This window comes from Anthonomus grandis, chromosome 15 (assembly GCF_022605725.1).
Source record: "Anthonomus grandis grandis chromosome 15, icAntGran1.3, whole genome shotgun sequence".
NCBI classification, from domain to species: Eukaryota; Metazoa; Arthropoda; class Insecta; order Coleoptera; family Curculionidae; genus Anthonomus; species Anthonomus grandis.
In genome coordinates this window covers 18,761,330-18,774,516 of record NC_065560.1, presented here as the reverse complement: position 1 = coordinate 18,774,516, position 13,187 = coordinate 18,761,330, and the positions used below count along the sequence as shown (strand labels likewise).

The following is a 13,187-nucleotide window of genomic DNA, read 5'->3' as shown; positions in this document are numbered from 1 at the left end:
GTAATGTACAAATATTGTAAACATTATTTTATGTTTATTAGAAATCTATTAGATAAGTTCTTTTTTTTGGTTTTGGTTAAACTTACATATAGAAAAACTGTATAATCCAAAATTTGCACCGACACTATTATTATTATTATTATTTACAGCACTATAAGTGGTGTCCTCTAGAAGTTTGGACATAAAAAATAACAGAGCCTTGTTTCTCATATTAGAAAATCTTCCTATATTGAGTTTAATGCCAAAATTCTTCATAAGCAATAAATAAAATTGAACTTTGACACCCTATATCTCGCAAAACTACTAACTTGTTAAATTTACATATTATTTTGATCTGTTTTAAAATTTTCCAACCTTTCGCTGTATATAAAATATTAGGTGCTCCGTTTTTCATATCGGCGAGTATATAATAATCACTTACCGTTTTACTGATAGATGCATTTAACGTAGAATCTCTGCAAGATTTTCTTGATTGAATATTACTTTGATGAGTCGCAGACGTAATGTTGATTTGTTTCTTAGATTTCGATTTTTTATTCTTCTTTTGTTCTTCTTTAATGTGTTTGCGCCTCTTCATTTCTCTATAAACTGAGTCATCTAAATGATCTAAAACTTTAATTGCCACCTGTCCCACTATTTGGCAGAATCTGATATACATAAAACGATTAATCCCTTTTTGCGTCGTATTCATCTTATGTAATTTTTTGGAGACCTCATAGAGGAATGGATCTACGTGTAGCTCCGGTCTACCGCATATCTAAAATTCATTTATCTTCTAACCAACGTGTTTAAAATCAAGAGGTTGACGTCACCTTGTAAACAAATTCAATTGCACCCTCCATAAATTTATAATAATATGGAACTGGTTCACTGAAGTACTTAAGCATAATTTGAAAAATTTGTTGGAAAAGTGGATCATTCGCTGCTATTCTGAATGACGGATCTGCAGACGTTACGTTCACCCTTTCATTTCCTGCGACTGCTAGGAAATGGCAAGCTGTGCCCATTAATCTCATATTAACAGTATCTCTACCAGGGTCCTTCAAAGCTATTAAATAAAATACACATTTTTATGACTAAGACTTTTAAAAAAATGTTACTAAAATAAAAAATAATGTAGTTAATTCATTAAAATCAGTCTAAACCACGTAAATAGATTAAAACATTTTAATACTATACATATTATAATAAAGTTCTAAAAGTTAAAAACCACAAAGTTGTACTACACAATGTTCAGAGTCCCCAAAGAATTCGGCAAGAGAGTAGTAGGTCTTTTAAATATTCTTAGGAATAGGTGATTGATTATACAGGGTGTCAATTTAAAAACTCTTGCCCTATTTCCACCCCTATTATCTCGAAACGGGTTAGGTTTTTATAAAATCCTAGGACGCTTTTTATGTAGAAATCACTTTGCCTCTTTTAACCCACTACCGCACAGAACCTGCGTCTCGAAAATCTTAAATGACAATAGGAGTTGAGTGATACCTCATTTGAAAGAACATTTTATTCTCTCGCTGCGTCCCAAGTTAAGGTTATTAAAATTTAAATTTTTGTTTTTTTTAAATATTTTATATTTGCTCTTTTATTAACGTTTTATTAAACATTCTTTAGTTTTCTCGATTTTCTTGTTTAATTTTCTTATTAATTCTTTAATTAGCAGTTTTTTGTATTTTCTTAAAATGTTTGCTAAATAATGATTATTATTATTTCTGATGTAAAAATAAATTTTGCTTAAAAGGTGACACTAATTTCATAGTATAGCAATTTTTTACGATTTTTGGCATAAGCTGAATAATCAGGTCAAAAAATTGCAAAAAAAAAGGCAATTCATTATACTCCAAGGCATTTGTATGCCATGTAAAGATTTTTATTTCTTACAGTAGACCTATACAGGGTGCAATATTTTAATTAAGTAAGTGTATTAATAATGGTCTTTACAAAAGCACGCTTAAAATTTATTTTATTAACACCTTTAGTTTATGAGGTGTTCAAAATGTTTTCCATTTTTCTCCAAACAAAAATAAAGTTCATGTTCACGCCGCAATACAGTAAATATTAGAATTTGGTGGATAAACTTAAAAACCTAACGGCCAGATCATTTAAATTTCAATTTCTTTCAATGACTTTGGAGTGGGAAGGTGGAAGAGGGACGAGAGTTTTGACGGTAAGAAACGAAAGAGTAAGACATGTCTTATTCAACTAACTGTCTAGACAGTTAGTGATACTACGCACCTTGCGTACCTACTACTAAAAGAATTATCCTTTTTTCTGCCTAAATTAATTAGGCCCATTATTTTTTTATTGTTGATCAATTATTGCGGAGACGTGTGTGATAATTAAAATTATTGCCAAGCTGAGCAGGGGCATCTGAAGATTCAGACGTATAGTATACTGGGTGAGTACCATTTTGACAGTCCATTGTGGGTACGTTTGATATATATTTTGTTTAATAATAATTATAACTTATTATATTATACTTACATAAAGTATTATTTATTGCCGTTAAACTTTAAATACAGTCCGCTTAAAATTATCTGTCTACAGGGTAGAAAATTCCCTTAAATATTTTTAGTCTATTATCAAATTCTTTTAGAATATTTTAAAATAACACGTCTAGAAGAGCCCTAAACGCCCCTGTAATACTTCTTTTTGAACCGTCGATGATATCGCTACATCATCGACTATTTATACTACTTATATCGATGATACGATATAAGTTTTTTAAACAACCGTTTTTAAATCATAAAAACAAATCTAATGGATTTAAATCTGGTGATAGCAGGCCATTCTATCGGTCCATTTCATGTGATATTACAGTTAGAAGAAGTGCTAATGTACGGAGAGAATTGCTGGGTTCTGCATCGAATGTTACCAAAATCTTTACTTGAGCATCTTGGTTTAAAACACGCCAATTTGTTTTTTTTCCAATGGAACCCGTTTTAGTAAATTTTGCTAGTAAGTCCAAAATGTAAGTGTGACTTACATTAAAATTAAACTGTTATTAAAAACTTCTGCCGTTATTCTTGCACATCTTCCTTGCTCACCATAAACAAAAATCATTTTCATTCTTTGCCTAAGCGCGTAAATCAGTTCCTAATAATAACACACAATTTTTTGGAACCAATTTTAATTGATTTAAATACCTATATTTATACTTTCTTAAGTTCATTAAATAATGTTTTAAATGTTGGATCATATCATCAAACTGTATCGAGACGAATTCAAGGCATTTATCCTTATGGTCATGTCAAAAATACTAAGTCAATAGGTTAGTAAAATGATCTATTGATTCATTAAAACAATTTACTAACCTAAAAAATATGTCCCAATACAAATCTTAGCTTTATCCTAATCAAAACTATCTAAGTAATATACAATGTTTAAATAGCCCTAACTTGGCAGTTTTTAAATTTAAATAAAAGGTAGGGGGTTGACAGGAATAAAGTGATTTCTATATAGAAGTTGTTTCCTCTTGATAATAAAATTGAGGTGTCCTAGGGATTTAAAAAAAAATATCCCACAAATGTACCGAATGGTCCGTTTTTGGATAATAAACAACATTTGTAGAATATAATTGCTAGTTTCCCCAGAAAGCAATACCGTTCCGGAAATGGGATTTATATAATGAATAATAAATTATTTTGCCAATGATCCGAATGATTTTTATGTGACACTCAAATTAGGAGACAGTTTTACCACTAACCAAAACTCTTTATTTTTAACGTCGACACGTGTTTCGCTTATTAAAACTCTAGAGTTCTCCTCCCGAAGATAGATTATAAAATTAAAAAAAAAAAAATTAAACAGATTAATTTTTAAACATTTTGATATGTACAAAAAATAATGGCAAATTCAAGCGCGTATTTTTGTAATAAGTGGTCTAATCTCGATAGACTAATCTTGACAGAACGGAGTTCCTTTGTAAACTAAACTTTAATCTTATAGAAAAAAAAACTTACCTATTGACACAACCAAGTTAATGTTTTTAGTAACTATAGTTTTCCTACTAAGGGCGGTACACCTCAAAAGTTCTAGACTCGCGTGCTGTTCTTCCTCGGCTACTTTTATGCTACCAGTAAAATACTTCCATAGGTGATTAATTATATGGTTATCAAGGGACCCTGTTTAAATAAATTAAAGTTAAAATCTGTTTACAAAAATTAGAACTTCGCAGACCTCTTGTCGTCCATTCCGCAATCATCGTTTCAAAAGATTGTATGGTAGCACGGGTAATGGTTTTTAATAGACCTATCAATCGTTGTACTACCGTTTCGCAGTGCTCACTAAAATTCATATAAAAAAAATATTAAAATTATGACAAGGTGCGCGTTTGTTTAGGAAACCTTAATCCTGATGGACTATCCGTTTTTAGGTAAATCGTTTTGAGGGCTTCTAGGAGCGCCTCCTTCCGTTCCGCGTCATTTACATTCACCATTCTAACCATGGCTAAAATAAATCCATTACACTAAAATGTTCAATTAATTGATGTACTAATTTACCGTTAATGCCAATATGAGCATTATCCAATTTAAAGCGATAGGCCGCAATGAAAAATTCTATTGCTTCATGCATATCGCTTATTGTGGTGGATTCGAGGAGATCCACCATTTCTACTACGCTCTTTTCCACCATTTCTACGAATTTTATTGCTTCCGTGTAATAGGCGATTTGTTCCTAATAAGATATTAAGTTGTGTTTTAAATACAGCCCTTATGTTATTTTAAATTATGCAGTCTGGCCCAAATTGGATATACATTGCATACATATACGGGTATCTTGGAAACTATAAGAGATAGAAAATCGGAAAAGTTGTAGGAAATTTAATTGCTAATTCAATGCTCCTTTGGGAAGTATTTCATCTTTTTTAGTTTTTGAAATATTATCAAAAAATCAAAGTTGCATTTAAAAAAATGCTGTATGGTTTTTATTTTAATTTTTTTTAATTAGGACAATTTTTTTTAAGAGCAATGCATAACTGGATTCTGTTTTCATTTCTGACGTTTCAGTTGTGAGGTACCATTTTTTTATTATGAGGTCCGTTTTCTTTTTGCACTTTCATTTTCTTTTTACATTTCCCCGTATAACTCGAAACAACAAAATTACTCATATCTCCATGACATTCAGAAATTGTGAAGATACGTGCTATTTTGGCATGAATATGTTGCACGTGGACGGGACATACGAGTTATTTCGGCCAGTCTGAGTCAGGGTCTTGAAAGCTTGGGCGATTTACGGAACACTAAAAAGCTTCTACTCCTCGACATTTAGATGACGCTAAGAATGCAAAACTAGTTAAACTATTGCTTTTTCCAAAGGTGCACAGACTGTCAAGCATTAAATTTATCATTTAAACTGCGGTATGTTCTTTTATGCATATTAAAACTATTTTACTTCACATTCATTCAAGCCCAATTTCAGGAGGGGCCTTAAACCAAATGCTTACCTTCAGATAATCTCCCAGGCCTAATACAGGTAAGTTTTCAAGTGACCCCACCAGACATGTAAGCTTAAGCTTAATTTAATGATAAATTGCTTGGGGTGTATTAAGCTTTTTAATTAATAATTTATACTTATGGTATGGCAAAATGGGGTACGATTTTATTTTTTTTTAATGATTTTAAAAATTAATACTTTACTATTACTACTAATATGATTTCCAATTCTAAACATTGGATTCCAAAATAAATAGCCCAGTGAAGCTTAATATAAAGTAGAATTCATCTTGTTTTCATATACTTTTTGACAGCCTCAATGTCAAAATTTACTTAAAATGTGATGCCAAAACTGAGAGAAGAGCAATTTTAGCAGTTGCAATACATGAGTAATTTTGCCACACCTTGTATAAACTCTATTTTGCAAACTTGCTCTTCATACAACAAGGTTACTTATTAAACTATAATTTTTTTCTCTCTCATTTTTTCTATAATTTTTGTTTCTTCTGCTAATTTGTCGATAGTTATCTAACAAATAATATTTACTAAGAAACATTACTAGGGAACTATATACGCAGTATTTTTTTGATGATTTTATTTAATTTCTATTGTATAAACTGTAAATTTTTTGCTATAATTTCTTCTCTTTCTTCTCATAATATAGTAGTACATTCTAAAAATTTTTATTGTTTAATTTCTGAAACCAAGATCCATGTATCTAGTAGGAAATGTATGGGTGTTTCAGAAATTATAGTATGCAAACATAAATATGGACTAATTCAGTATTTATTTAATATGGGACAAAAAAAGTCCCAATTTAACACTTTTTCAATAAAAGTCTAAAAATGTGTTTTAAATGGGGATCTTTTTTCTTTCCCCACATTAACTAAAGTCCTTGATTTGTCACTTTTTCCACTACAATTTCCGAAAGAACCTCGCATTTCCCACTAATTTTAAGCGCACAGTATAGTAGACCGAAATTTAAATTTGGCGCTATAATAAAATCTTAAATTACCCGCTATTATGACGTCACAAACCCATTTTCACTTCCGGTTAGTACTACTTCTCGAAATTCAGAGGGCGCAACAGTCAATTATGGGAGTGTCCCATCTAAGTAATCTATGGTCTGAATCCAAATGCCATAGCGTCAACACGTTTGCATTGTTTGTATTTAAGTATCAATAACAATCAACAAAGCGATTATTTTATGTTTGATGATGACGAAATCATGGAGGCTTTTAGGACAAATGCAAAGGTAAACAAATTACAAGGTAATATTTTATATTATTATATAATTCCGGCTTCTATAATAATATAATTTTATATTATTATAGAACCGGCAGAAGCCTGTTTTCAGATGGCGTGTTTAGGCGTATTCCGGACGTGTAGGTTATACTAACCAGATAATTATTGTTTTAACGGTTCCACAATATTTGGCCTAGTAAAGATTTTTAAAATATTTAACTATTTTAATGTTATTAAGATTTAATTTTTATGTTGTCTCTTAACTCAATGACTGCTTAAAGTAGCTCTTTTTGAAAATTGCTTAAATGCCATTTTCGAGTTGAAAATTTGTTATTTGACAATCAGAACAACCCATTTGCTGAAGACTTCATAAAATCATTAAATAGGTTGAAGAAAAGGGCGGAGAACCAACAAATCTAGAAATGGATAAAGATTTTTGGAATGGAATGGAATTAGGCTCACCCGTAGCAGATTACGTTAGTCAGACTAAATTTTTAGAAACAACTTGGAGAAATGTATTTAGATTAAAGCAACCAAGTTATTATCACTGATGAGAATATTGCTAACATTATATCTAATATTCAGCAGAATTTACCGGATGCAATTAGTATTGAAGAACATGATAGCGATTCTGAAGACCCAAAAACAGCAACAACAATTTCCATACTACAATGAGAAATGCAAGAAGTATTAGGGAATGTGTAATTCGGAAATGAGTTAATTTTGTTGAAAGGTTCTATCATGAATTAAAAGAGGAGAGAGTGGCACAATTCGAAAGCTTCTGGAATGATATGGATTGGGAACAAAGAAAATAATTCAAGAAGAATTACAATTTTGATTTACCATTTAACGAGTGGGGCAACAAGAAGACACGTCTGCAAGAAAACTTTTCTACATACCTTTGACTCGTGTGAATGGTCAGTTAGGAGCGAGGTTACTGAAATTAGTTATCTAATAGCTTTACCGGTAAGTCATATCTCAACATTGTAATTTATGTCTATGCATTGTTGTTTTTGTACTAGGGTTGCCTTCTTTCAAGTCTTTCTTAATGTAACACTTCTCTCTGCATTTCTATTCTCTCTACTCATGTGAATTTCAGCTCCTAACTGACCATTGACATATTCTAATATAATAGCTATTCTAATCCAATAGCTTTACCGGTAGGTCATATCTTAACATTGTAATTTATGTCTATGCATTGTTGTGTTTCATGTTTCTTTTTTCTTTTAGATCTGTCGATGCCTTAGGGCGAGACACGTGTAATCGTTTTTAAAAAATAAACATAATTTGAGACCATTGACTATGTGTCCCTCCAATCTCTGAATTTTTATTATTAAGAGGTCTCTTTGAGAAAAATGGACTACTTTTTTGAACCTCATATCTCCATTTAACAACGAGAAATTAATTCGAAAGGTTTAATTACAATTAGGAAAGTATTCTTTTATTAAAAATATATGAAAGCAAATGAAAAATCATTTAAATTTTATAATTTATGTAAGCTAGTAAGTTTTTTACGTCTTCTGTAATAAGAAGCATTTTATCATAAGCATCTATATGACACTTATAAAAATGTTTTTAGTTTTTTAATCAAAAAATGACAAAGTTTACATTTCAAAGCAAACTACTAAGAAAATTGTGGTACCCTTATCTTAAAAAGTAGGTCTTCTTATATTTTTTGTTTGCTAAATAGAGGTTATTTTGGATATGGGTTTTCATAAAAATTATAGTAGTAAATATTGAATTCTATTTAACTTATTACCGGCTATTTTGTTCAATTTTTCTTAGATACTTTAGCATTTAAAGCAGTGCTATTCGTTTTATTAATTTAAAAAAAAAAGGAAAATCGTAATATTATCAATTAGGTATATTTTTTAAGCTTATTTCAGTATATTTTCAAAAAAATATAGGTTTACAAAAGCAAATTTAACACTGTTTAATTGAGTAGATTAAATTAATACCTCGGTGGTAGTTAGTTTCATAAAAGCTGAATTATAGTTTAACTTTATCCTTCGATTGTTAATATGTTTCAACTAGGCCCCTTAATCAAAATCTACTAGAGAATTATTTTAGTATTCTTTTCTGTAATAAGAAATAGGTATAGTTTCAAATGCCGAATGAATAATAGATTGCAAAAATTATTGGACAGTGGAAATTGTTAAGATGTTCAAGGTTTGTTTCCAATTGGACGGTAGTAAGGCCGGTAACGTTTTGTTTGCAGGTGTTGAAACCAATAAAAATATTACTAATTATTATTCCGAATTTGTCTAAATTCAATATTAGTTCAATTACTTCCTATCTAAAAATATCGAATTATTCAAATAAAACCATAAGTTTGTAAATGTGTCTTAACGAAGTAAACAAAGTGTGAAACCAATTGTGAATATGTTTTAAAAAAGGATGAATTTTTTCCCAGTTAACTAACTTTCTATTTCTTAGTTTCCAAGATACCTCTACATGTACATCCAATCCCCACTATATATTGTAAAATTATGATACACAATTGTGGAGCTTACATGCAAAAATTGAGAAATCTACTTTTTATGATTTCGAAAAATTTTACAGGTTCAACAAATTCCAATCCTTAATGATGAAGTAAAGTGTAAAAAATATTTTTTTAAAAGGAAAAATTATCGATTATTTATCGATTTAAAGTTGAAGTTTTTTGCTCTTTTTTTTGCCAAGATAACAGTAATATTGGTTATTAAAAATATGTATTACTAAAAGAGTATACTAATTCAATAAACATAACTCATATTTAAAATTAAAAAAAAAAAGAAAGGCACCGGTTTATGCCGACAAACGGTTTTCTTTAAACTATATAAAAACGGACTCCAGGAAGACAAGATAATCGCACGTAGTTTCTTCAATTAAAATAATTATAATATAATATAATATAAGAAATAACATATTAATTGCATTGACTAAAATTAACTCACGGTTAATACATCATATCTCTTCACATCATCCAAGGTTATAGTGCAATCATCAAGCTGCAACATTCCGTCCTCTAACGCTTGAAGGAATTGCAAGCCTTGCATGTAGACGTTCTTGAAATGGTTTTCCAAAAATTCATTTACGATTTTATCTTTGTCGTCATTTCTAAACAAAAAAAAACAATCATCAACGCGTCAATAAAATAATAACATGGAATAAGGTTTGCGATATTGTTGGATGATATTGATGAATATTATAATATTCTTATAATAATTATATAGACCCTATATAATTATAGGATATATTATATTATATAGGTCCCAAGCAACACACGATAGTTAAATAAACGTTAATTTTCAATTTACACCAGATGTATATTTTTGGTTGAACTTGAACAACTAAAAATATCGGATAAAATATCCGCGTGAGATATCTTGAGGAATGTAATTTATGTTTATCTATTTAAAGACGTTTATAAAATGCGTTTAATAAAATGAGTTTTTTTTAAATAACTCTAACCAATGTAGATATTTTTTTTAAAATTTGCGGATGTGTTTTATGCATTAAAGGCCATTTTTCAACGTACAAAGAAAAAAATTATTTTTACCTACGTTCATAGGGGATTTATCGTAAATATAATTTAATAAAAAAAAAGTACATAACTGCATTTTTCTAAAATAAGTTTTATATTTTAAATCTTTGTTTAGTTTTGAGCAAATTTGGTCTTGAGTATTTTTTTATTTGTATATCTTATTTGGTATATTCATTGTTTCATATACGTTGTTGCATTCCCTATTTTTTTCAGATTTCGTTGTGTATGATATTACATTATTAAACTATAAGATATATAAGTGTATAAAAAGTATATCATATCCCCACACAGTGGCATATATGTGATATCGATGTCATTTTATCACATATTTGAGGTGTATTGATCGAATGAGAAGACTAGCAAATCCCGTAATTTTTTTTAAATGCCGAAATTTTCTCCCTTGTGGTAACATAATGGTATATGATATACGTATATTCTACAGTTTAATAAATATACCTTGACTATATGCGGTTTATAAATATTTCAATAGTTTTAATTTAAAAACTGTATTTTTGAACCTAAATAATGAAAAGCTGTCTAGAACCAAAAAAACTTAAATTTTTTCAAAACTTAATGACTTGTAATACGCATGAATAATAGGTAGTTTCGTCGATATTTAATCTAAGGCCATAGATTAAATACAGGTAAGGGCAATTTGCAAAAAATAAATATTCAATATTTAATTTAATAGCATTGTTTATTTAAATTTGATAGAATTTTATATATAAATATTTAGTATAAAAACAGCGTTATTAGGTTGGATAATGAAATGGACAACGAAAGACAGTGATTTTTCAAATATTTGAGGTGTAGTAATCAAGTTTAAAAACTAGCTATGTAAATCTCGTGTCAATTTTTTTAGACACCGAAATTTTCTCCCGAAAATCCGACATGATATTTGTATATTCTACAATTACTTCTAATAAATATACCTTGACCATATAGGATGACAAATTTACCAAAAGTAAAAATTTATTAAAAAATCGTTGAATAAATATATATTTAACGATAATAATATATGATGTGCTGCTCGGGGTGTTTTTTTAATATTGCAACAAAATTCAGGGGCGTATTTCTTGGTCGAAACCAAGCAAAAACTTCCTATGAATATATGTCCTAAACATCTATAAATAAATTGAAATGTCTATAAAATGTTATGTTGCTATTACTTTATGCTATTGTTTGTAGATTGGGTAGTATAAGAATGTCTAAAGCCGAATGATCCCGAAAGACTTAGAAAAAAGGTTAGGGAATGCTAATAATGCACATGTAAGGAAATTTTATTTCTATCTTTTTTCTTGCATTTTTTAGACAGTGGCATTGCATCGCGTTGCCCATATTATTATTAATATAATAAGCTTGTATATTTATCTCAATATTATAATAAATCAAATAATAACGTAGAACTACAAGATTATTGACAAAAATATCGCTTGACGCTAACATGGAGCATCAATGTTTGGGCTAGTACATGATTTTGTTATTGGTCCATATTTTTTTGAAGATCGTGTAATAGGAGAACTTTTCTTTATTTCTTAAAAGAGTATTTTCCACGCTTGACCCAAGATCTTATCACTTGACGTTGTCAGATGTGGCTACACTTGAACGGTGCACCAGCTAATTTCAGTGCAAATGTCAGGCAACATATCACACACCAATTTGGTAATATATGTTTCGCTTATTAAAATTAACTTTTGTATACATATTTATTAAACTTTATACTGGATAGGTCCCACTGGATGGCCTCCTAGGTCACCGGAATAACCGTCTCTGGATTTCTTCTTATGGGAAACTGTTAAACCCGAAGTTTATCGTACTGCACCCCGGTGGCGGATCTGGAGAGTTTTGGTAGGTGAGGCGAAACCCACACAGTAATAATATATGTTCGTAAGTAGCATTCGGTTTTTTCTAACTTTCTATATATGATTTTATACTGCGAGGTATTTTCCTGTAGTAAATCTTTTATTGTTGACACATTTTTTTTAGTCTTTTTTTTCGGTCATTTTTACTGTACTAAGTAAGGCGATTGAAACAAACGAAAATACTTGAGCCTGAAATGTATTTAGTATGCTATTGCCGTTGATCGACCTGTATTTTTACAATATATAAGAATTTCAAAAACTTTTGTTTAAAGAAAATTTGTAGTAAATAAATATAATATGATAAATATTGTCAAATATATATATATATATATATATATATATATATATATATATATATATATATATATATAAATCAACATTAAAATGAGGATGAATAATGAAGAAAGGTATAGTCAGCCCAATTTTATAAAGACATTAAAAAAATTATAAAAAAACATGATGTGGCCTGAGTAGGGTTATTTTGCATTTTTTGAGTATATGACGTGGTTTGACCTAGAACTTCACGTTTTGGAGGAAACAAAAATTAAATTATACAGGGTGTTAAAAATTCAGGGGGAATTTCTTTGCTTAAAAATAATAAAAAAAGTCCCTATAAACCTATGTCCGCAAATGCTTAATTTCTAATATACAGGGTGTTTAAGCTTAATTTTTATTTTTGTTTTTTCTTAATAATTTTGGTAGTTATGCAGATATTTGAACAAAAATTGGCATCTGGGGATTTTTTGATATGGTAAATTCAAATTTAATGTTAAACTTTTAAAAAAGCCACTTGGTGGAACATAAGTTATAACAGTTTTTTAAAATGTGAACCCCTAACTGCAATACAGGCTTCTTTCTCTCATCTTTACAGTTTTACAGGATGCGATAATGCGATTTCGTAATTCTTCCACAGTATCTACTGGTGTTGTATAAACCAAATGTTTAAGGTGACCCCAAAGCAAAAAGTCCAAGGAATTAAGGTCTGGAGATCTGGGAGGCCAAGGTTCAGTTCCTCTTCAGTCTATTCAACTATTCGGATACACTGTATTCAAATATTTATGTGCAACTAAACTGAAATAAGGTAGGGCTCCATCGTGCATAAAGTAAATTTGCAATCTTAAA

At 29.6% G+C, this 13,187-nt stretch overlaps 1 protein-coding gene across 1 annotated transcript in view; it reads right to left on the bottom strand.

Moving 5' to 3' along the window:
* Positions 1 to 13,187, bottom strand: part of LOC126745270 (condensin complex subunit 1-like) — a 94,716-nt gene that overhangs the window by 26,748 nt on the left and 54,781 nt on the right. Inside the window, exons 11-17 of the mRNA XM_050453030.1 lie at positions 9,614 to 9,776; positions 4,500 to 4,674; positions 4,344 to 4,446; positions 4,177 to 4,283; positions 3,960 to 4,121; positions 813 to 1,048; positions 422 to 757 (exon numbers count right to left, since the gene is read on the bottom strand). Of these exons, the coding sequence (XP_050308987.1) occupies positions 422 to 757; positions 813 to 1,048; positions 3,960 to 4,121; positions 4,177 to 4,283; positions 4,344 to 4,446; positions 4,500 to 4,674; positions 9,614 to 9,776 (1,282 nt within the window). The remainder of the gene's footprint in view (positions 1 to 421; positions 758 to 812; positions 1,049 to 3,959; positions 4,122 to 4,176; positions 4,284 to 4,343; positions 4,447 to 4,499; positions 4,675 to 9,613; positions 9,777 to 13,187) is intronic.